Here is a 25,036-nt window from a genome sequence, read left to right as displayed (position 1 = left end):
AAAATTTTAGTGTTATGACTGCAAAAACATGAAAAAGAATCTCTGAAAGAATACCTCAATGAGGTATTTTCTGTGATGAATGAATGTTTGGATGATTGATTGTGTTTTTTATGCTTTGCTTTTGCAGTAGCTGGGATGGAAAACAGGGCCCAGTGAAAGATGCCTATAGCTTGGCCAACAACCCTCAGTACAAGTTGGAAGTGCAGTGTCCACAAGGGGGTGCTGCAGTGTGGGTGCTGCTAACGAGACACATCACTGACAAGGTACGATGATGTCAAAATTAATGACAATGACCTTTATCTATTATATGATGTTTTAAATTGTTTTGTTTTGCCTATTCTTACACTTTCCTTCAAGGATGACTTTGCTCAGAACCGAGAGTTCATCACTTTAGTTGTTTACAAGACTGATGGGAAGAAAGTCTATTATCCAGGTATGTTTCAGTTCTTTTTACTGTTTTTACACTATTGTGTATTAAATTCAAGATTTTATTCATTTCTGTAAGGTATGACTGAGTAAGTGTTGCTTCTTTGTCACTCTCTCTGTCCTTCTAGCTGATCCTCCACCTTATATTGATGGAATTAGAATCAACAGCCCACATTACCTGACCAAGATCAAGCTGACCAGTCCAGGAACTCACACGTTTACACTGGTGGTGTCTCAGTATGAAAAGCAAAATACCATCGACTACACACTAAGGGTTAGTCTCTCTCTCTGTCTCTCTCTTTTGTACTGACATGCCACAAATCTTGGGAAAGCATTATGTAAATTGATCATAAAGGGAATAGATTAGGAATGGTCACACCTGTATAAAATCCTTTCATTTTCTCAAAAATCGACAGGAGTTTAAGTTTAGATCTCCAGCTCCGAGGCTAAAGCAGCAATAGCATTTGCGGCTAACTGTGCTTAGCGCTAGCTCTTTTGGCATTCAGAAGTGAGTGGCCTGCTGCTAACCCCGGCGAGCACTTCTGTAGCAGCATTAGCCGCTAACCATGCTAAGCGGCAGCTTTTTCGCTGTATAAAGGCGAGTATTATCAGCCTGTAGCCTGCTGCTACTCCTAGCTAGCACTGCTGGAGCAGCATTAGCATTAGCCGCTAACCGTGCTAAGCACTAGATCTTTTTCCCTTCAGAGGTGAGTATATCGCGCTGTAGGCTGCATGTTTACCATGTTAAAACAAGCTACATGGGACGAACCAATAGCTAAAATCACCCTGGCTTACCGGAACACTCAGGGTTCCTCACTGTAATGCTGTCAGGTGGCTAGGGGTTAGCAGCTAATGCTAAATTGGGAATCTAAGCTTACTGTAAATAAATGCAAGCGCTTTACTCACCCAAATAAACAGTTTTCAGTAGAGAAATCAGTGTAGATTGAAAATCTAGCGCTTGTTTGACTTTTTTTTTTAAAAAGTGTTTCAGTTAAAGTGTTTTAAAGAAAGGGTAACACCCTAATAGTAGATTCTGTCCTATGACTTTTGGCTTGTCAGTGCATAGTACAAAGATGTGTGAGAATGTGTTATATTGCTTTTGTATGACTTTTACACCAAAGAAAAAAATAAGTACAACACTGTCATGGCAGTTCATATAATGTTAATTGTTATAAATGTTCTGATTTCTCTACCAGGTCTACTCAGTGTGCAAATTCAATTTTGGCAAAATTCCAACACCCTTTACCTACACCAAAAGGGTAAGCCTGATTTGGATCAGACATTGCATTTATTGTGAAAACTGTAGTAGAGCTGTACTACTAAGAAAAAAATAACATTTTTCTCCTCCTTTCATATCTGTCTGTCTGTGCAGATAAATGGCCAGTGGAAAGGGATCACAGCAGGAGGCTGTGGGAACTACAGGGACTCGTACAAGCATAACCCCAGCTACCAGTTCAGCCTGGAGAAATCAGGACCTCTACTCATCGAGCTCCGAGGCTCACGGTACGACTGTGTGCTCATGTTCGTGTGCTCAGTTCTACCTCAAACCAGCAGAGGGTGCACACTTTCCTTTTGTTTCCTTTTGCCATAGCTCCAAAAGTGCTGTGGATCCAAAATTGATTGGCTCTTAAACAAAAATGCTACTGGAATTGTGGCACAGTCTTAGACATGCAAACAAAAATGGGGTACAAGCAGACTAAAACTTGAATTTAAGCTCGCTCTTCTATAAGAGCAACCCAATAATCCATATTATAAATGTATAGATTCTGTATTGTGAGCAGGTGTGTTAAGTAATGAATTACAAATACTTTGTTTCCTTACTTAAGTAGACATTTACGTTTTCTCATCATTCAAAAAAAAAAAATGATGTCCAGATATATATATTCCCATCTAAATTAATTTGATTGATTTAATTCATCCAAGTAAATTGGATTGTGGTTGGATGAGAGGTATAAACGGATACCATTTTATGAGTTGACTACAGATTTACATGAATGTAGTTTTTTTTTTGTTGTGGCAGGCAATACAGTGTGGGCTTTGAGGTTATACCTGTGTCCAGTGCAGGAGAACAAGCTGTCCAGAAGAAGGCCAGTGGAGATTACAGGTAAGGTCCAGTTCTTCCTGTCATAGAATATGACAAAGAAAGCTTGATCTCAATCAGCCCCATCTGGCTAGAATTGACTGTGCAAACAGACAAGAGTCAAGTTATTGCTGCTTTCTTTAGCTTTTCAGCCTTAACGACCAGAGGTATAGAGGTATATTGAGCCTCTAGCTGCATATGAACTATAGCTATAATCATATCAAACCACAGAACCTACTGATCTAACCATCACAAAGACATTAATCTGTTAATAAAACTTAGCACAAAAATAGGGAAATGTGTGTTTTGTGTAACATTGCTTCTTCATAGTACATCTTATACCAGTGAAAAAGGGCTGTTAATTTGCCTTTTGAATGGTGACACGTTTGTAAAAAAAAAAAAAAAAACATGCATTTATAAGTATGTGGATTGTGCCCATGGAAAATGTTAAGCTTATTCCAGTTATTATTTTACTAATTTGCTCCTCAGCTAAAATTCAATCGAATTGTAGTTTAAAATATGTAGATGATGAATGTGATTAAATGCAGTTTAGATTATTAATTAATTAATAATTAATTTGATTATTTTGAATTGCCTGACAGTACAAATAAAACATGAATTTCATGTTTGGTTCAGATTAATTTTGGTCCACACCAAAATAGCCGGCATGCCTCCTGAAAAGTTAACTCACTCAACTGACAATATTTTGCTACTATTAAACACAGTGTTTGGGGAAAAACTGACATTGCCATAGTTTTTTTATACTGCAATATTCTGTGATATAAAAAAAATACAGGAATTTTTTGAAATCTGAAATCAATAATGCAACATGTCAATATATTAATAATGCACCGTTTATCAATGAATGTAAGTATTAAATAATAGAAGCGTGAAAAATATTGAGCAGATATAATTATCTATATATGGTAGAAAATAAAAATAGTTGAATTTGGATAAAGATTCAAATTTGTCTTTCATAACTTTAAACATCCTAAAAAGTAACTATTTTGAATGCTCAAATTGTGATGACGATGCTGAAGCAAAATACTGCGCAGCCCTATTTGGTTTAATAAAACCTTAATGTTTGATACAGACAAATATGAATAATTCTAGTTAGAATTCTGCTAAGAAGAGTAGACTAATACAGAGAACCGGTATTTCGCCAGTATATTCATGTTGATGGCTGCCAAAGGCACTGAATCAGATATTATGTGTGCTGTAAGTGTAATTTTTATGCTGTGTTCTATTTTAAAACAAAACTTAAAAGTAAAATTATTCTTATCCTCTCTTGTCAGATGTGGCTTCTGCTGTTTGGAGATGGACCACCTTCCTGCAGGCACTTACAGGGTCATTCCCACCACCTTCCTGCCTAAACAGGAAGGTCCCTTCTTCCTAGATTTCAGCAGTGCCACTCCTCTTCGTGTGTCCCCCAGTCCCAAAACAGATCAATAACCTACTGCAGCACGGCAGCGCCTTCTCGCATCAGTGCTGCAGTGTGTGTCCCTCTACCCGCTTCGTTCAATCTGACTATTGCAGTGCTTCCCACTCCAACAGACTGTCACACCCTGATTGCCTGGCAGCGCATGGTTCTTGCTACGTTTGGTCAGCTTTTGGATCCGTGAGAGGCACACACTGCTTCAAAATCTACAAACTGATGACGCTGGTGCATGAACATCTTATCCGTATCATTTTTCTTTGATGATCTTTTTTCACTCAGGAGACTGCAATAAACTGTTAAACTTTACAGTGCTGTATATTACAGGAACATTCCTGTTGGGTACATAGTTGGCAATGTAGCTTTTCTAAGGGCTCTTCTGACGATAAATGAAGTAAAGATGACTTCAGGTGTGGCAATAGACACTGGTGTCTGAATCTTAGCACTCTCATCTAGAAGGCATCACGTAGAATGTCTCAAAGGACACCGATTGCTTTTGTTTTTGATAAGCTTCAGCATTTTGACTGTATTTTTCTGTATTTTTAAGTTTTCAGGTGCTCTTTTTGTGATGACACATCAATCCAAAGTGGTTTTGTTGGCTTCTTAAAACAAACAGGAATATAATGAATTGCTGCAAATCCAACACATACAGTTCTGGAAAAATTTAAGAGACCACTTCATTTTCTGACTCAGTTTCTCTGATTTCGCTCTTTATAGATAGATTTTTTAGTAAAATAAACATTGTTGTTTTATTCTATAAACTATGAACAACATTTCTCCCTTAGTCCAAATAAAAAATATTGTCATTTGGATCATTTATTTGCAGAAAAATAGAAATGGCTGAAATAACAATAAATATGCAGAGCTGTCAGACCTTAAATAATGAAAAGAAAACAAGTTCATATTCATAAAGTTGTAAGAGTTTAGAAATTAATATTTGGTGCAGTAACTTTTATGCATCTTTACTTGCTGTGCAACTCCTGGTCTCCTCTTGATTATATTCCAGACATTTTTAGTGGTCTCTTAATTTTTTCCAGAGCTCTATGCCTCCAGTGTCCAGCACCTCTAAAGTAGGCCTGTCACAATAATTACTTTACATACAATACCAGTGGACACAACCTCAATCGTATTGGCCAGCCCTGAAATTATTGCCCAGCTGTGTTAACTATGGATTTTATGCCATTCGACTGTTCTGTTCTTTCAACTGCTCTCTGACGGAGGAGTTATCAATGACTGACTGACTGCCACATGCGTGAACCACAGATAACCTATCAAAGTTTATCTACAATAGTGAGGCCCAATCCCATTTCACACCTTGGCCCTACCACTTACCCCTACACCTTCTTTTTCGAGTGTAACCCTTTCCTTGGAGCAGAGTTAGAAGAGGAAGGGGTAAAATCCTCCCCCTAAGAATTGGGACAACCTTTTAAGCACCTGATACGTCTAAAGTTCAGTAACCTAGCTGCTGCTGGTTAATTAGTTAACTTTAGGACTCTGTGTGTCTTTAGAAAGGGGGAAGATGGTGCAGAAATTAATTATTATTGTCCATTTCTTAATGCATCTGTGATAGGGAGCTGAAAATAGCTTTGATTAGCTTTTATTTTTTATCTTATTTTTCTGTTTCGCCATAAATGCTGCAGCCCCTGCCTTCTGTTGCACCATTTAAGGTGGAACAGGAAAGTTAGCTAGCAAACTACGGAGATAAACTACTATCAATCTTTTTTTATGTTATGTTATGAAGAAATCAGCCATAAAACATTGAAACTACACATTAAACTATATTAATATAGTGTTAATCATTACTATTATTAGGGAAAATACTTATATTTGTGGGTTTCTTTGGCTGCTTGTTCTGCCATCTTACCAGGAATTCTCATAACTCTCGGTTTGAAGTGTTCCTCTGAAAAATCTCTGTATGAAGGACTAACAAAGCCCTATCCCTTCCCCCCCTACCCCTCCAGCCTAACAAGAATTGGGACACCCCTAACCCTTGACATGGCGCACTAAACAGAGGGGTAGGGGTAATTGGTAGGGTCAAGGGAAATCGGGCCTAATAGTATAATGCAGTTTTACTGCTGCTGTAGTCTTTATTTGTTGTATTTATATTGGATAAACATTATTTTATTTATTTATTTTTTTTCAATTTCAGTGTCTGACTATTCGTAATGAACTATTTCAACATTTCATTGCACTTTAAAAGTGTCATTGCATTATTATGCTGTTGTATTACCATTATTTTTCGACCATCATGGTCTTAAAATTACAAAATTATAGTTTATCACAACTGTAATTTATCACAACCGTACACAAGTCTGGTGATGCCGCTGACCAGTGCAAAGCATCTGTGTCTTCAAAGCAAGCTCTTTAGAGGGCGGCAGTATGTGGATGAGCATTGTCCTGTTGGAATAGCACACTGGAGATGATCCGGCACCATATGAAATAAAGATACTTCATTCTGCCATTCTGAATCACTCCATGATAGTCTGGCACAACTAGCCTCCATTTATGATTTCTGTCAGTTAATTCCTCCTGGGTATATCTATTTTTTGCTGATCAGTGAATCATCCCAAACAAAAAGTTATTGTGACAGGCTTACTTTTTAGGTCTTCTTTATGTGGATCAGATTTGGTGGAACTAAACACTTGTGAAGGTCTAGATCTCCAGGAGCAGGGTTGGCCACCCCTGCTTTAGATGATTGGATCACTGGGATGTTTCCAGTGGGATACATTTCCATCTGATTTTTAACCCAATTATATAATGCACCTTGTTTTTAACACGTCCTATTATCATCTTTCATCAACTCAGATATTCTGTATTTATTTTCAGTTCAATTAAAAGAAAGAGGGAAAAAACATTAACATACAGATACAATTGTCTCTCTAAATTGATGATGAATGTTTTTTTAAAGCAGATCACCGTATTTTTTACACTATAAGGCACGCTCAATAATCAATAAACATCTATTTTCTGGTCCATTTTCATACACAATGCGCACAGGACTATAAGGTGCATTTTAAAGGGGGACTTGTTAGAAACAGGGGTTTCCTTTCTAATGCAGCAGGTCTGTAAAGCTAAGCTAAGTTACGTAAACAAAACTAAAATTCTTAAAAAAAAAAACATTTCCTTTTAAAATTAAATGAGTGCTGGATGTTAATCTACACAGATTTCTCTTCTGAAAACTTTTATTTGGGTAAGTAAAGCGTTTCAGTTTATTTCCAGTAAGATTAGATTTCCAGATTTCCACTAAGGCTGCAGCGTTAGCATTAGCAGCTAACTGCTAATGCCGCCTAGCTGCCTGACAGTGGTACACTGAGGTTTCCTGAGTGTTCTGGTAACTGAGTAACTCCAGGGCGATATTAGCTAGCAGGTTTGTCCTAGGGAGCTTGTTTTAACACAGTAAACGCGCAGACTACAGGCTGATAATACTCACCTCTGAACGGCCAAAAAGCTAGCATTTAGCGGCTAATGCTAATACTGCCGGAAAACTAAACTGAAACTCCTTTATAACGTGTGGCTTTACAGCTCCTTACAACCTGACTGGTAATACATAAGGCACCCCGAATTTTTAAAACACACTGACAATTTTAATGGAAAAATTTAAGTGTTTTAAGTGCGCCTTATAGTGCAAAAAATTCAGTATATGGATGTTCATAAATAAGACTTTTGTTTTGCAGACAGGACTGCCCTAAGGAAACACCAGGGATCCTGTTATTGTTGTTGGAGGAGCGAATTAAGTAACAGGCCAAATTGGTCCTAATTGGAGTCAGCAGGTTTAGATCACTGCAGCAGCAACAGCAGTAGATAAAACAGATTTTTCTTTGAAACGTCCATGTGGTCCAGATGCCCCATTAACGAAAGGTTCAGTTTTAATGTGGGATTGTTTTCCAGACTGAAAAACAACTATCTATTTTAACAAAGTATTTAAAGCAGTTGTTATGCAAAAAAAAAATCATATGTGCATAGTTTCCACTAGATTTGTTCAGTGTCTGCAGTTTGCTTCCGTAGTCTCTCATTTGAGGGACTTTGTCCTTGTGTCATAAATTTTACGATGCTGAGGTGAGTGTGTGCTAATTGGTATAGATAAACCTCCTTTACTTCCTAACAATCATAGCCCCCAAGCTCCAGCAAAGGACTGAAAAAGCAAACGTTTACAGACACTGAAGACGTTTCTCAGACAAGGATTAAGCCTCGTCTTAGACTACACAGAATTTGAATGGATTTATCCATTGAAAGGACAATGCAGTCTATGACTAGGCCTAATTTCGTCTGGGAAGGGGGAAATTGTTTAAATTGATTTTGTCTTTAAAGTAGATTTGTATTGTTTTTAGAAAATGTTAAAGAAGAGTAAAGATTAATCTCCCATTGCAAAGTGTTTAGTGACTTAAAATTTTAGTAATGAACTGCATTACAGTTCTATTGCATCATTGGATCCCACCCTGGTCCTACACATAAGAGGTATTTGCCAGACCGTATTTATATATATATATATATTGTTTTGGCATTGTGGGCAGTGTGCCAAGTCCTGCTGGAAAATGAAATCAGCATCTCCATAAAAGTTGACAGCAGAGGGAAGCATGAAGTGCTGTACGATTACTTTGGACTTTATAAAACACAGTGGACCAACACCAGCAGATAACATGTCTCTTCAAACCATCACTGATTGTGAAAACTTCACCCTATACCTCAAGCAGCTTGGACTGTGTCTCTCCACTCTTTCTTCAGACTCGGGTCCCTTGATTTACAAATAAAATGCAAAATTGACTGATGGTCAATGAGGGATTGAAGAGCCATGTCACCTGATGGTGTTGGTCCACTGTTGGTAATGCACGGCTCATCTGTTCACAAGATTTTGATATTGATAAGGAGCTAAATGTTTTCATATTGATTTAGCTGTTATACATGGTCTTTACATTTTCTTTAGGCTGTTCACAATATTTTTATGTGTATACATTGTCCCCACTCCCACCACTCACTGGATTGTTTAAACTCCTGCTCCCATACATGAATATATTGTGGCAAGGGACTTATAATGTCAAGTCCCACAGAAACACAGACTTCTACTAAACATTCTGGGGCAGTTTTCCCAAACAGGGATTATGCCTAGTTTTGGAGTATACAGCATTTGAAATGAATAATTTACATTAAAATGAAACTATAGAGACTAGGCTAAATCTCTGTGTGGGAAACTTCTCCTTAATGTTTGGGCTACAGATCTCTTCTTTGAGTTGAGCTCAGTCGTGTGCTTGTCCAGGACAAGGTACTACAAGTATCAGGGTTGGAAACTTGTGCATTATTACTATGATTACTGTTCAGCCTTTAACTGACATCTCTATGTGAGAGTACATGATATTTTGGTAATAAAAATGTGCAGTTTACATGTATTCATGTATTGTGCTGAGTAGAGGAGACTAAATATGAGGAAATAAATATGTAATGTACAGTAAAGATGTTCTATGATTAATTAAATACATCTTCCTCTATAGACCTGGGGTGATGTGGTTAGCACAGGCATCTGTTAACTGATGTATCAGAGCTGGGGATACTGCACTTTCCTCAGAGTGTGCTGGCTACGTAGTGATGTTGCATCAGTTGCAGTCGCAGAGGAGAAAATGCTAAAGATTTTTGGGGATGTGATAGAATTGGAGATTTACAGAAAATTCAGACACAACTGTGCCAAAATGGACCAGGATGTTTTCAACACCTTGAGAAATCATGACAAATCAAGTTGTTTTAAAGGTCTCATTCCATCGTTTTTTTTTTTTAATTCATTTTAAAATGTCTAGTTGTGGTGTATAATATGAATGAATACCATGTGAGCAGTTTTTTTGTGGAAAAAAAAATAGTATGACGCTGCTTTAGTCTGGTGGAGGAGTGGATGGGATTTCAGCTCTTGCTCATGAATATTCATACATGCAATAATATCGTCTCTGATTAGCAGCACTGCGACAAAAGGAGGCAGCGAGACGGACAACAGTTAGAAACGTTTTAAAATAAAGACATTTTTACACTAATAACCTTGCAATGTTATGGGTTACACTACAACATGTGTAATACCCTAATAAGTGCAGTTCAGCCACTGATCTGGTCTTAGAGTCTCTGTAAAACCCAAAGTCAACCGGAGGTCCTATTTAAACCTAGTTACTTACAACATGAGGCCAGAATACTAATTTACCGGTTGATGTAAACCCGGTGCTTTTCCTGATCGACTTGTTTTTCTGAATATTTTCCTTATTATTTTAGCAGATTTTAGCAGAAAGACACCTTTAAGAGCAAAATTGCTATAGTCGTGCATTTCCCCATTTCTCAGAACAAAGACACAAAAAAGATTACAGAATATTACTTTATTTAAGTCTGAGAACAACCAAGCAAACTGCTGAAACTCAGGAGAGGACCATCCTAAGACATAAAAACACTGTTATTTGTCTTTCACCATATGTTTTTACTACATACACAAAAAGCATACAAAGAAAATGCGGGAACACAAACATAAAACGTGAAAAAGAACACAAAGGTTGTGCATTAGGACAAGACAGCATACTGACTAGAACCAAAGCTGTGCTTTGAGCTTTTTCTGAGCCTCTATATCTAGCTGCAGCTGTATAACATTCATTCTCTTTTTGTCTCATTAGTGCATTTCACTGAATCTCAAATCTCCAGCTTCAATACTGAGGGCAATTCCAAAGTCTTGGACGCCAAAACTGTTTGTTCAGTAGGAACATTCTTTCCTTTTTTTACTGGCTGGTTTTTGAGTACCCGACCAGACAGGTTCTGCTTTGTGACATTTTCCCATCCATCAGCCACCAAAACGTTACGGACAGAAGTCATAAGACTGAGCTCAGCACAGCACAAGTACAGTAAATCAACAGTTTGTTAAGCTAGGCTACCCAATACAATACTGACCCATCATCCTCCACATACAAACAACCAGACAATGAGAGCTGGAAAGAATACAAGATATCCGTTTATCTATTGCTCTATTTAAATATTGTCTACCAATATCTACCAAAGTGGCGACAGTTCATCTTTATCGAGACACAGATGCTGATGGCAGCATGCATACTGTCCAGGTGTTGGCGTATGGTCAAGCCTGTAAATGCATGGTGCTGCTAGGGTGTGAATCTTGAATAGAGAGGTTGAGGAAGGAAAGGATGAAGGTGTTCATGTATGTAGGAGCAGAGGACCAGCAGGACTCTTTGGCTGCTTTTCCATTGCAGGGCCAGTTGGTTACTAAGGCCACGTTGAACTGTTGGACCTATGAGACTTATGGTTATGGTTTCTTTTTCCATTTGCTGTGTTGCTAAAGCAGTATTTGCACGACATCTTGTAATAATTATGAGACAAACGCTGTTGTTTGATATGCCCAATCTCACATTCCTGTCCTTTGTTTTACAGAGTGGGCAAAGTTTGAAACTTGAAATTGAGCATAGTAACTAAATGTGAACTTTTACAACAGCTACATCTAGGCCTCATCTAGCTTCGCTAACACCTTTGTCTAAGACTACAACCACAGCGGTAGCACGCTGGCTACAAATGTCAATCAGGATTAGCATGTTGGCTAGCAACCAGTCTCATCCTACATCGCTACCACAGTGTTCGTATGTTGGCTACCGGCCTCATCCTACGTCTTCCATCACCACCTTAACATTATCAAGGCCATTCATTCCTCTGACTGAACGTTGCTGTGGCCACCAAGTATCATTAGTTAATTGTGTTGATAAAATTGATCTGCGTTACCCTTCGTGCTCGGAACGTTTTTACCCTGCAGTAGAAAAGTGGTCTTTTTTACTGTATTCAGCTTCAGCATAGCGTGACCAATTATTGCACTAAAGAAGAAGCCAATTACTGAAGAAGTTCTGTAGATTTTGAATCCGTTGGATTTAGAAAGTTCTATCTTTTTCTGCTGGCAGCTTTCGTCAGTAGTAAGGCTGCTGTGCTCCAGGCTCAAGTGCAAGAACAAACACAAGCACAAGCTCAGAGTTTATTACACTGCAGCAAGAACGGTTCAGTATTTATGAGGCCATGGGCTTTGCTGCAGTGAAAGTCAAAGTCAGACCACCCATCTCTCTGTTCATAGATCTCTTCCACTCTTTACACCAAGTGAGAGACCATTTTCCAGCTCATTCCACTCCTCTGCACATCATCTTCAACTGTCAGTCTCTCGTCATGCCTGAAAAAGTTTGATTATTTTGCTTGTTAGGTTCTTTTCTTCTAAAAAGCCAAAACTAGGTCAAGATTTTCCTTTGAACGACTAGAACTTTGTACACCGGCACGACAACATGAATGGTGCAGATGGTAATGTAGAGTCATGTAGAGATGGGCAGCTTCCAATGCCTCAACGTCTCAAGGTCATGGCATGTGGGAGGGAGGGTGGTGAGATGTTTGGGTAACAGCAGTCTATTCTGCACCTCATTAAAAATGAGGAGAGGGGTGATGAGGGATGAGGGACTCTAGGCAATACTGAAGGGGTTGTGTCCGTTGACTTTGGCATTGTCCATCTGTCCACGTTTAAGAGACAGGAGGTGGAAACGGTTCTTCATGCTACTAATGCTGCTGTTGTTATTGAGGGCGTTGTTCAGTTCAGCCTCGGCACCTTCGGCTCTGTCACCTATAAACAAACACACACAAATATGTATGAGTACAGCAGAACAAGTAATACATTAGGGCAATTATTATAGTTTCAGAGTGGACAAAAAAGATTAAAAGATTCAAAGTAGGGCTGAGCAATACAGCAATATTTTATTGTATTGTGATCAGTGTTGTCACAATATAAAAATTATGACTTTCTAGATGATACCTGCCTTAATATCTCAATACCAATACCACAGCAAAAAACTAAATTATTAGATATTAATAGAATAATAGAAGTACAGTTATTTTTCAAAAAAAAAAAAAAAACTGATGATGCTTATTCTTTATTGTAAGTAAGAACATAATACGTTTATACAATTCCTTTGATCGCTTTAATTGTTTGATATTTTGATTCATTCGATCACAGAAAAGCTAAGTAAATAAGGCATTTAAAAGCTGGGAGACATTTAATTTTTAAAAATGGAAACTCAGAGAGGACACAGAGCTCAGAGCCTCAGATTGTTTATTTGGCTTGCATTTGGGCGGCACGGTGGTTTAGTGGTTAGCATGTTCGCTTCCCAGCACTGGGGTCTTGGGTTCAAGTCTCTATCTGGGTGGAGTTTCCCTTGTCTGTGTGGGTTTCCTCCGGGGACTCCGACAGTCCACCCACAGTCCAAAAAGCATGGAGATCGATAAATTGGATACTCTAAACTGCCCAGAAAAAAAAAAAAATCATTCTAGTAAATTGGATACTCTAAATTTGATCTGGTGTGTATGTGTAAGAGTGTGGTATTCATGTACGTGTGTGTGTGTGTGTGTGTGAGTGTAAATTTATGTATGACTTTGCCCAGATGTAGATTGGCACACTGTCCTGGGTAAAGAGCTGTAGTGCCTGATGCAGTGCTCGGTGGACGGTGGTTTCCGGTTGAGAGTATGCTGTGCGCTATTGACTGCCGCTTTTCACCGGTGTGGTTGATTGCTGAGTATGAATGGTTGAGTGTAAAATGTGTAAATTGTAAAGCGTCCTTGGGTTTCTAGAAAGGAGCTATATAAGTTGAACTTCATTCATTTGTTTACAATAAGCTTATATTTCCAAATTTCCACCATGGTTGGGTGCAGCAGCATTAGCATTAGCGGCTAGAAAATGCCGCCCGACACATCTTAACAGCTGTGATAGTGTAGTATTGGGTGCACTCCCATCATGAGCAGCACCTATCCATAATTAAGAGAAAATGCTAACTAGCCCAAACAGCTCTTCCATCTCTTTGAATATTTTATTTTAAAAAAATCCCCACAAAATGCTGACACTCACTCACAACAGCAAAATCTAGCGAATGTAAAAAAAAAAATGGCTAAGAACATTTTGTGACTAGAAAAGATCACCATGTTCTTCTGGCTGTAGCTCAGCCAGAATCAGCATCTTTCCCCCGGAATTCAAAGTATGATTCAAGATCAGTTATTAAATGCATATTATAATTACTGATAATCCTCAACACTGTATAATATAGTGGGTTAAGATTTTGACCATGTCACCCAGCACCGTTTCTAAAGCAGTTCTGCTTGGTCATCTCTTAGTTCTGCACCTGGCCCCGGCACTGCAGTATCTGTCACAGTGATAAACAGAGCTTACTGGGGCACAGGTGCACAGAGGACAGGAAGCTCGGAAAAATCCATCTTCATAATATTACATAAACAGGATACATGAGTACTATAACTGTCTTTTCTACACATCATCTTCATTTCTCTTCGTAAATGCACAAACACTTTACACTAGGGGTGTTATTGCATGTGCCCTGATTCCAGTCCTGTGATACTGATAATAGAGTCCCACAAATGCGTTTCAATCATAAACTGTATGCTCTGAGATTTCAACTATTTCTACGACAACAACCCTGTTTACACCTGATTTTTCCTCAATTCTAGACTTAAAGGGGACAAATGATATCTGTTTATACACAAGTTAGAATCCGTTATGAGCTATACAAAACATATGAATGAAGTTCTTTGCACAAACAGCTCATAGAATCGTATGATTTCTTTTTTTTTTTTTTTTAGGAAAGTATTACATTTTTTTTCTCATTTTTTTTTGACAGTTGTCCCAACCATTTAGCTGCTAGTCAGCTTTATATCTTCCATCACTAGTGATGCCACAACACAAGGAGGGTGAAGACTAGCACATGTCTCCTCAGATAATACTCACCTCTGAACAACAAAAGATCTAACTAGCGCTTAGCACAGTTAGCATGTAATGCTAATGCTGCTCCAGCAGTGCTAGCCGGGGTTAGCAGCAGGCTACATTCCCATAATACTCGCCTCTGAACGCCAAAAGAGCCAGCGCTTAGCGTGGTTAGCAGCTAATAAAAACTATAGAACTAAACTATAACTCTGCACTTCAGCAGAGTGGCTTTACTGCTCCTTACAACCTGAATAAAAAATGTATAAAGCGCACCACATTAAAGGATTTTAAGTGCGCCTTATAGTATGAAAAATATGAATATGACTATGACTATGACTATGAATCATTTGGGAGTTGATTTATTCATGTATTTATTTTGTATCACTGTCTTATACTTTCTGTTGTTTTGACATTAGTGTGAATGATGCAAAATACTGGAGAAAGAAAAAGTAAAATTATATTTGTATTAAAAACTATACTGTGTTATACTGCAAAATAAAAATGATGTTCTTAAAAAAAAAGGTATATCAGGGTGTTTACATTCACACTGCATTAAAATATGCCCAGATCACACAAAATCAGGAAATCCCTTTAAAACACTGACACCAGAGGCTTTACTGTGAACACCTCACCTCTCTCCAGGTCACACTCAGGGGAGGAGGCTCCACTGCATTCACTGCGAGGACCCAGGATGGGCGAAATCAGGCCGAAGTCGGAAAGAGACACAGTGCTGGGCAACTCCAGACTGCAGGGCCGAGACGAGGGGGGAGGGAAGGCTGATGACGGAGAGGAGGAAGAGGAGGATGATGAGGAAGAGGAAGAGGAGGAAGAGAAGGGGCAGGGCAGGTCCAGAGGACTGCTGGGTCCGGAGCTCAGGCTGCAGGTGGACTGAGTCTCAGAGTCCTCCTCAGACATTGCGCTGGTGCTGCAGTTCTCGTCCTCAAACAATTCTGACGTCACTGCAGGGGGAGAGAGGCAGAGCGGAGCAGGGTGAGATCTCTTTCAGCTTAGAGGTGGCAAAGTAGACACTATTTGATCAAACTGGGACTGTAGATATTGCCAATGTTTATAGAACACTGATAATCTTTACAAAGAGTGCAAATAGTCCTGTTTAACTGGATGTAGTGCAGCAAATTATGAACAAAAAAAACTGTACCGAGTGTGAAATAGCATTTGTACTGTGTGCCGTAAAATATAAATGTACTGTGACAATGACAATCATTGAAACGTCTATTTTCAGACATAAGGCGCATTTCAAGAGACACTTGGTGGTGGTGGCTAAGCTAAACTGTAATAAAAAAGACTTTGACTTTAAAAGTCAAACAAGCGCTAAATGTTAATCTACAGATTTCTCTCCTGAGTGAAACTGTTTATTTGGGTAAGTAAAGCGCTTCTGTTTATTTACAGTAAGCTTAGATTAACCGACTAGATTAACGACTAACCACTAGCTAAAACTACTCCAGTGGTGCTAGCCGAGGTTAGCAGCAGGCTACAGGCCGATAATACTCACCTCTGAACAGGGAAATAGCAGTTATCGGCTAATGTTAATGCTACTCCAGCCTTAGTGCTGGAGAATAAAAATTAAACTCTTGTATAACGCTGTAAAACACACTGCTTTAAAAGACGCACTGATGACTTTTATGGAAAATTTAAGAATTTTAAGTGCGTCTTAATGTGTGAAAAAAATGGTAAGTTCTTACTTGACATATCTTTTATTTTATTATTAATAAAAAATATATATATTTTTTTTCGTTTTAATTTTTTGCACTTTTCTTCAATTCATTTCCGGATCTTTCAGCTCACCTTGTGGGTGTTTGTGACATATTACATTTTTTTTTAACAGAGATAAGCTCCCCCTGCTGTTTTTTGGGATATAAAAACAGAGGGTAGTAGAAAGTCCTGCTTTCCAACCACATTAGACAGTACATAAAAACTGTGGTTTGAAAATTCTCAAATCAACATTGATCTGGGGCTCCATACAAAACATGCCAAGCAACAGCCTCAAAATCTTAATAATTTAGAGATGATCTGCAAAGAGGACTGGACTAAATTTCCTCCTGACGTGTGAGCAAACCTCATCATCAACTACAAAAAAACGTCCGACTGCTATGCTTTCAACAAGAGTTTTGCCACCAAGTATTAAGTCTTGTTTGCCAGAGGAAACAAATATTTATTTCTCTCTGCATAAGACATAAAAAATAAAATCCATAAAATCACATTGTATTATTATTTTTTTATTTTATCTCTCACTGTTAAAATCAACCTACCCTTAAAATGATAGACTGGTTATGTCTTTGTCAGTGGGCTAACTTAATTATTTCCTACACTTAGGTCCCAGGCTGCCTATGCCTACTATAGTAGGCAGAAATGAATGTCCAAAAACCACTGCAAGTGCCTTCTGCACAATTCTTAAAACCTCGTCACGAGATTTTTTTTGTGTGCTGCCGTGTTTACGTAAGCAAACAAGGAAACAAGGTCATTTTATCATGCCCTGCACTGTCTTTTATTAGTGTTGTGCATTAACTCAAGCATGTGCTTTATGGTAAAAGCCGGCTGTGAGAGTGCACTCTGACTGACACCGGGTTCATAAACGCAGCATGCCACAGGCTCTTATCTGTCTCTGGCCTGCTGACACCATGCCCTTAACCACCCCATCTGTTCCCAGTACTGAAGAACAGTGCACATACCGCTATAAAATAGTAAAATATTAAACACAATTTCTTGCAAAAAACAAAGTTTTCAAAAAATATCATACCAGTCTGGATCTTGTCTCAACTTGCTCAGACGGGATTAGTATTAGCGCATTTGTGATTTAAATGAATCGGAAAAGTTGAAAGCTCCATAGATCTCATGCTCTTTTGTTCCAAACCCTTGATTGAAAAGAAAAGAATCTCTAGACACCTTATGATTTGATTAGATTATGATTTCGAGGTCTGCGATGCAATTATAAAAAACGAGTATTGAGCATCTTGATACATCTTTTTCTCTTCTAGACAGGATTTCTTGTTCCTTGTTGCGTGACTACTTGGTACTTTTAAAGTAACTTATCTGTAATGCTCCATAATGAATGCCGCTTTTTATTTGGCTCTTTAAAACTATTTCTATTTAATTAGAAAAAAAAAATAATACATTTAAGAAAGCTAGAAGTAATGTTGTTAAGGTAATAGTTGGGCAGGCTTCAGACACAATATTAAAACCAGCTCCAAGAAGAGCGGAAAAAAATGTGACTATAAATGTTTTGTTTGAACAGTGTAATTTATATCGCTGTCCAATTAAAAACAAGCATATCCAAAACAGCAACTTTACAGAAATAACTTCTAAACTAAAAAACGAGTAAAAAGAGATTATTTCACGTCATTTTGAAGTATTTCTATTGTTCCATTCATCAAAAAAGTTTGGCACAAATTATGTAGTAAACTAAAAATCGACAAAAATGTAGATACTTGTTTTTCATTGGACAGCGGTGATATACAGAGCTGTTTAACTGTTGTGGATAATCTGTGTTTGATCTGCATATGAATAAAGTGTTATGCATAATATACCATTTAAAAGACCACTTAAAAACGATGAGTTTCTTTGATTTTACCAAATTGAAAACCTCTGGAATATAATTAAGAGGAAGATGGATGATCACAAGCCATCAAACCAAGCTGAACTGCTTGAATTTTTGCACCGTGGGTGGCATAAAGTTATCCGAAAGCAGTGTGTAAGACTGGTGGAGGAGAACATGCCAAGGTGCATGAAAACTGTGATTGTAATTGAAAAGGGTTATTCCACCAAGTATTGATTTCTGAACTGTTAAAACTTTATGAATATGAACTTGTTTTCTTTGCATTATTTGAGGTCTGAAAGTTCTGCATTGTTTTTGTTATTATTCCTTTTCTGCAAATAAATGCTCTAAATTACTATTTTTCCTGGGATTTGGGAGAAATGTTACCCAGAGAAACTGATTTAGAAACTGAAATGCTCTCTTAATTTTTTCCAGAGCTGTATAATCGAAAGTTACACATTTTAATAGACTTTGCAAAGCTTTATATACACACAGGAATAGTGATTTTTGGACCCACAACCAACAGTCCAGAATGCAGCAGCATGTCTGGTCTTCAACCAGCCAAAACAGGCACATGACACCCCACTGCTCATTGAGCTCCACTGGCTACCAGTTGCTGCTCATATCAAATTCAAATCCCTTATGATCGCCTACAAGGTGAAGACAGCGCAGGATCCATCCTACATGCACTTTCTCTTAAAATTAAAATCGATTTGCTAATAAAAAGATTACATAGCATAGTCAGTGATTAGTGTGTACTTACTGGATATTCCATCAGACTCTATCTTGAAGCTTACAAGGTCATCTCCAGAGACCCCGTCTCCCTCGGCTCCCACCCCTCTTTCCCGTGGGCCAATGGTGGATGAGCGGCGGCGCTCGTGGATCTCATCCGAGATCATCTCCAGGTTTTTCAGAGCAGTCTTATACTCCCCTTTAGCCTGCGTCAGCTTAGCCTGCAGGTCGTCCACATTCTTCTTTAGTTGCTATAAAGAGTTGAGAGAAAAAGAGTGAGGAAAGTAATCCTGAAGGCTTGTTTATTCAAAGAAACCTACACTCTTAAAAACAAAGGTGGCATACAGGGTATTTGAAGTGATGCAAAGAATGATGTTCTTCTTAAGAGGGATGTACAATGTATGGTTAAAAGATGCCCTATAATGTAAAACAATTATTTTGGCACAGCTTAATATTGAGGAGATCGGTACATGGAAGTGACAAACGCTAAACCTCAATCACTCTTGTGTCCTCTGTTAAAAGACAATGTGGCATGACCAAAAAAGTGGGCTGTTATCAAAATAATGGGAGACTTGTTGTTGATACTAAAGAGCAGCACATCACCACCTACTTCTGCTAGTCAAGAGAATACAGATTGCTATGTAAACTAGACTTCATGACCACAGCTATTTCTGTACTGGTGGATATGCACCAAGCTAAAAGCTAATGCCAGTCTTTTACCATCTCCTCTCTCCACTGTCGTTTATTCAAGAGGAGAACATGAGCACCATCTGATTCTGCTAGTTATGAGAATACAGATCGCTACCTAAACCTGAAAAAAAAAAAGTGACCTCAGTTTTTCCCTGTGTTCTATTACAACTCTTAAATGTTTATTCCCTTTAAAATACCTACAAAACTGGACCTAAACACACATTAGAAGGAAATGTACCAGCTTGTGTTTTAGTGGTAAGACTGAAAGCAATGCTAAAAGCTAACCTGGCTGCTAAGAGCACATCATACAGCAATATTATACAGTAGGAATAAAAAAAGAAATTAAACAATGTTATAATATGCAGCTTCTTTGCTATAAAACAATTATTTTGTTACACAATTCCTCCATAAAAGAAAAATCTGTGTTTCATTTAGAAGCAAAATAACATGATTGTAAACAACACTGGAGCACTCCTGAACCAAAACACAATATATATATATATATATATATATATATATATATATATATATATATATATATATATATATATATTCTTTGGCACATTTACTCATGTTACAGAGTTAGGTCAATGTAGCATTAGAGGTGTTTGTCCAAGAACTCCTGTTGGTAAAGCATGGTGGTCTTGCTTTGGCAGGAACTTAAATGCAATTATCCTCAGTGAAAGGATTACCTACCTATGACCCATGACTGCTTATACAACTGTTCCCAGAACTGTATACCCAGGCCGGAAAACATTTAGAATGATCTATTTTAAGAGTGTAGGAGACTACACATCCAAACATCTAAACACATCCCAATAACACAGTATGTCAATTTGGTGCTTTAATATGACTAATATTAACATCTATAATATGTCCAATTTCTATATTCTGAACATCTATAATTTATGTAAACAGAAATATTATGTAGTCCTTACCTCAAGCTGTAAGTAGTATTTTGCCTTCAGTTCAAAATAAGGCCTAAGAAAGGGAGAGAGAGAGAGAGAGAGAGAGAAGACATAGTATCTTTTAGGGGTATGAGAAAATATCAACTTTCATGCAAAGGAGTGATGTTGGAGAGTGGTTCTATGTGTATAACTGTATATTGCAGTTTTTGCAGAAGTTGCAAAGTGTTGATAGCACGTGGATGTAATGTTTGTTTGTCAAGTGCCTGTAATAAAGCCCAAATGTGATCTGGCATTGTATGAATTTGCACCACACACCATGACACCAGATTTTCTGGACGTGTGACACTTCACAACAAACTGTTCTCCACAAGGACAAAACCGGAATTTGCAACGGGTGTTTTTCTTTTAAGAGATGTACAATGTATGGTTAAAAGATGCCCTAGAAGGTAAAATGATACTTTTTTTTTTTTTGCACAGTTACATATTGAGGAGATCTGTACATGGAAGTGACAAACGCTGAACCTCAAACACTCTTGTGTCCTCAGTTAAAAGACATTCTAACACAACCTAAATTGGGCTCTAATCAAATCTGACGAAACACAAAAGCAGTTTTGGTAGAATTGATGTTGATACTGAAGAGCACCACATCACCATCTGATTCTACTAGTTATTAAAATACAGATTGCTATATACATAAAAAGATACTACTAGAATTACTTTCTTTGATTTTATCAAATTGAAAACCTCTGGAATATAATCAAGAGGAAGATGGATGATCACAAGACATCAAACCAAACTGAACTGCCTGATTTTTTGCACCAGGAGTAGCATAAAGCTATCCAAAATCAGTGTGTAAGACTGGTGGAGGAGAACATGCCAAGATGCATGAAAACTGTGATTAGAAACCAGGGTTATTCCACCAAATATTGATTTCTTTATTGAATACTTTATGAATATGAACTTTCTTGCATTATTTGAGGTCTGGAAGCTTTGCATCTTTTCTTTTATTTCAACCATTTCTCTTTTTCTACAATAAATGCTCTAAATGACAATATTTTTATTTGGAATTTGGGAGCAATGTTGTCCATAGTTTATAGAATAAAACAACAATGTTTATTTTACTCAAACATATACCTATAAATAGCATAGAAACTGATTCAGAAACTGAAGCGGTCTCTTAATTTTTCCAGAGATGTATATATAGAATATAGAATACACTCCATGACAGTCTGGCACGACTACCAATCCAGTTCCATTTCTGTGGGTTGATTCATTCTGGTTGCAACTATTTTTTAAGGATTAGTGTATATTTCTTACCTTACAGTATTAAATATATTGAATAACAACCTACATTATGAACATATCAAATTGCAAGGTACTTGCCAATATACAGCCTTAATATATATGACCTTAACTATATATGAGTCTAAACCAGGGGTCTCAAACTCATTTTTGCCGAGGGCCACATTGGCATATTGGCTGTCCTCTGATGTAACTTATAAATATAAGAAAATGTAACCAGATGTAATACAAAATGAATGTAATTACTCCTTAATGTTAAATAACTCTCAATATACTATTTATTCAATCAAATATTACAGTTGCATGGAAAAATGGTTGCTTGTTGCTCTATTAACATAAATCCTTTTAATGTATAAGTTATATTAACTTTGATCAAAACGTTTGATACTGAAATAAGGCTTAATAAATATAAAATCAAAAATTGTGAGCTGTGACAGATTTAGCATTTCCTCAGATTTAGCAGTTCCTCATCCAACCACTAGTCGGAGCTGCAGCTGCAGCACCACAAGCCCGCAGTCTTTGCTTAGTCAGAGCTGCAGCCCAGCCACGGGCTACAGGGCTCAGCTGAGCCAGTCTGGAGCGTTTTTAAAAATTTGTAAGTTCTTCTGTGTATGAAATAAAATAACCCCACTAACCGGATAATACAGCTCTCTACAGTTCATCTTTCAGCCCAAGCAGCTAACAGCAGCAGTTTAGAGCAGCGTCACGGAGGCACTGCTCGGATTACATTATAAACAGGTCAGTTAGCGCTGCTAACCTCAGGATGTTTATAACTACGGAGTTTAGTGGACACACCACGGCTGCAAGGTTAGACTGTTGAAGGCTACTGAAGACTACTAAAGCAGGCAACGCAGCGTAAGCAAAAAAAAAAAAAAAAAAAAACACAAACACACCCAAAATTCAAGTTAAGATAAAATATGAAAACGAACATAATAAAGCATAAATAATTAAATTGAATTGCGGGCCAGATGTATGTTTATTTTGTTAACCCGTGAGGGGCCGTATGAAACCGCGTCCGCTACTTTGAGACCCCTGGTCTAAACTGTACATATTACCATAGCAACTGTTTGCTCTTCTTTGGCAGCTTTGATGTGTGTAGGGTAGAGGATTTACCCTTCTCTCCCTCTGCGGCAGAAGCACACAGCCCCCATTCATCCCCACACCCTGCAGCATGTATTGTGTGAGGCAAGATTACACTACACACAGTGTATGTGTGTGTGTGTGTGTGTGTGTTAGTGTATGTGTGTGTTGCCTGTTGCTTACTGTATCTGAATCCAGAAAACTGCACAGAACACAAAGCACTGCACTCATAAGCCCCGCTGAGGTAATGTACAGTATATCTGTGGTTTGTCTACAGTCAGATACTGCATAATAACAGTCTCTAAACGCAATCCTTTGGGGATGAAGCTCTCTTTGAGAAAGCTACACAGAGTCGTGTAGGAGTTCTTTCAGCTCTGAAGATCCACAGCCCCAGTGTGGGGAACCAATTTTGTGTAATCAGATCAAGGAGTTGTCAGCATCAAAGGGATGTTGTGCTAGTAAGTGCTATGGAGTTATGAATATTTAACCCTGGAGTGTGTGTTTGAACACTCACTTGGACTTGCTGATGGTGCGTTTCAGCTTCTTCTCCAGCTGCTTCATGCGGCTCATGGCTGCGGTGTATCTGGCTGCTGTCTCTTTGTGCAGAAGCTCACTGCGGGTCTTCGTCTGCTCTGCTTCCATCACCTTTAAAATTAAAAATTCTCATTTTCTCCCTAATTTAAACGGCCAATTACCCAACTCCCCCTAGTGATGCCCCAACACCAGTAGGCTGAAAAACTAGCACATGCCACCTCAGACACGTGTGCAGAGTAGTTTCACAGCACGCTCGGAGGAAAACACAACGACTCAGTTCCAATACCTTATCTCACAGATGCCATATGATGACTGACATCACCTTTTGAAGTGATGTAGGGAGAGAGTGCCATCTACCCACCCAGAGAGAGCAAGGCCAATTGTGCTCTCTCAGGGCTCAGGCAGCTGATGGCAAGCTGCTTAACCAGGATTTAAACCAGCGTTCTCCTGTTCAAAGTGGAAGTGCCTTAGCCCACTGGACCACCCAGAGCGCCCCGATACTCATAAATTAACTAATAGTTTACTTTCTATCATAGATTAAAAAGGAAAAAAATCTATACACAAATCTAGAGACAAAGCTCCAGATCACTCACCCTCTGAGTGGCGTGGTTGAGCATCTCCTGCCAGGCCGAATCAAACTGCCGCTTGTCGTCCTCTAGCAGCCTTTGCTCGGCCAGGGCTATGGTCTCTTTAGCTGCGCGCAGCACCTCAGTGGCCCTCTGGAAGTCTTGCGTTGCCTTCTGGGCCTCCAGCTGAGCCTGGAAAGCAGAGCAACAATACCATCATCAGCCAAGTACCAGACACATGCCAGGACATACCGGCCAGACTCCCACACACACAGTCACGTATAACACACACTCTGCCAGGCAGGAGGAGTGTGGGGAAGCCCTGCAGGGCAACCAGCTGGCCAGTTACTCCTATCCTACATTTTAGCATTTTTTTTCGTCATGTATTTCTCTTACACACAACAACTGGACAATACTAGCTAGGGATGCAGTGAATATTTGTCAATCAAACAATTATCGGCCACAACTGTCACAAGTTAGTCACAAGAATTAGTGAAAAGACAAAATCATTCACTCATTTATTTTAGATCATTTTGTAGCATTTCCAATAATAGGGCAATAGATAATTTCTGAAGTAGCAGCAGCAGGCCAACACTCAGGCACAGCCCACAAACAGCCAGTGTTGGGCACGTTACTTTGAAAAAGTAATTAGTTATAGTTACTAGTTACTTCTCTAAAAAAATGTAACTGAGTTACTAACTGAGTTACTCCACTATAAAAGTAACTAGTTACCAGTAAAAGTAACTGTTCCGTTACTTGCCCCCATAAGTTAGCAATGCCGTTATTCACATCACTGCAAACAGCACATTTAAGCTTATGTTTACTCAGTACTTGCAGAAAATGAAACATAATACAGAGTTTGGTATTACTTATAATGCTTTCTATTAGATAACTTGCTTTACTACACTTTCAAGCTAAAAGACAGGCGCTGCACAGGGCTATTGAGGGTAGCAACGTTAGCTGAGCTAGCAAGCTAACTTTAAAAACAC

The 25,036-nt window shown here is 38.4% G+C and overlaps 2 protein-coding genes across 2 annotated transcripts in view; one reads left to right on the top strand and one right to left on the bottom strand.

The window, feature by feature from the left end:
• capn7 (calpain 7) overlaps positions 1 to 6,805 on the top strand; it is a 31,726-nt gene extending 24,921 nt beyond the window's left edge. The window contains exons 15-21 of the mRNA XM_007240971.4: positions 128 to 263; positions 358 to 433; positions 555 to 700; positions 1,623 to 1,685; positions 1,799 to 1,929; positions 2,447 to 2,530; positions 3,802 to 6,805. Of these exons, the coding sequence (XP_007241033.2) occupies positions 128 to 263; positions 358 to 433; positions 555 to 700; positions 1,623 to 1,685; positions 1,799 to 1,929; positions 2,447 to 2,530; positions 3,802 to 3,958 (793 nt within the window). The 3' untranslated portion in view covers positions 3,959 to 6,805. The remainder of the gene's footprint in view (positions 1 to 127; positions 264 to 357; positions 434 to 554; positions 701 to 1,622; positions 1,686 to 1,798; positions 1,930 to 2,446; positions 2,531 to 3,801) is intronic.
• A 3,763-nt stretch (positions 6,806 to 10,568) lies between these two features.
• The window catches only part of sh3bp5b (SH3-domain binding protein 5b (BTK-associated)), a 42,432-nt gene continuing 27,964 nt past the window's right edge, over positions 10,569 to 25,036 (bottom strand). Inside the window, exons 4-9 of the mRNA XM_022673880.2 lie at positions 24,075 to 24,239; positions 23,462 to 23,592; positions 20,596 to 20,638; positions 18,999 to 19,218; positions 15,318 to 15,644; positions 10,569 to 12,546 (exon numbers count right to left, since the gene is read on the bottom strand). Of these exons, the coding sequence (XP_022529601.2) occupies positions 12,389 to 12,546; positions 15,318 to 15,644; positions 18,999 to 19,218; positions 20,596 to 20,638; positions 23,462 to 23,592; positions 24,075 to 24,239 (1,044 nt within the window). The 3' untranslated portion in view covers positions 10,569 to 12,388. The remainder of the gene's footprint in view (positions 12,547 to 15,317; positions 15,645 to 18,998; positions 19,219 to 20,595; positions 20,639 to 23,461; positions 23,593 to 24,074; positions 24,240 to 25,036) is intronic.

The sequence above is a fragment of the Astyanax mexicanus genome, chromosome 6, assembly GCF_023375975.1.
Source record: "Astyanax mexicanus isolate ESR-SI-001 chromosome 6, AstMex3_surface, whole genome shotgun sequence".
Lineage (NCBI taxonomy): Eukaryota > Metazoa > Chordata > Actinopteri > Characiformes > Acestrorhamphidae > Astyanax > Astyanax mexicanus.
The sequence above is the reverse complement of the archived record's forward strand: the minus strand, read 5'-3'. Positions and strand labels throughout refer to the sequence as shown.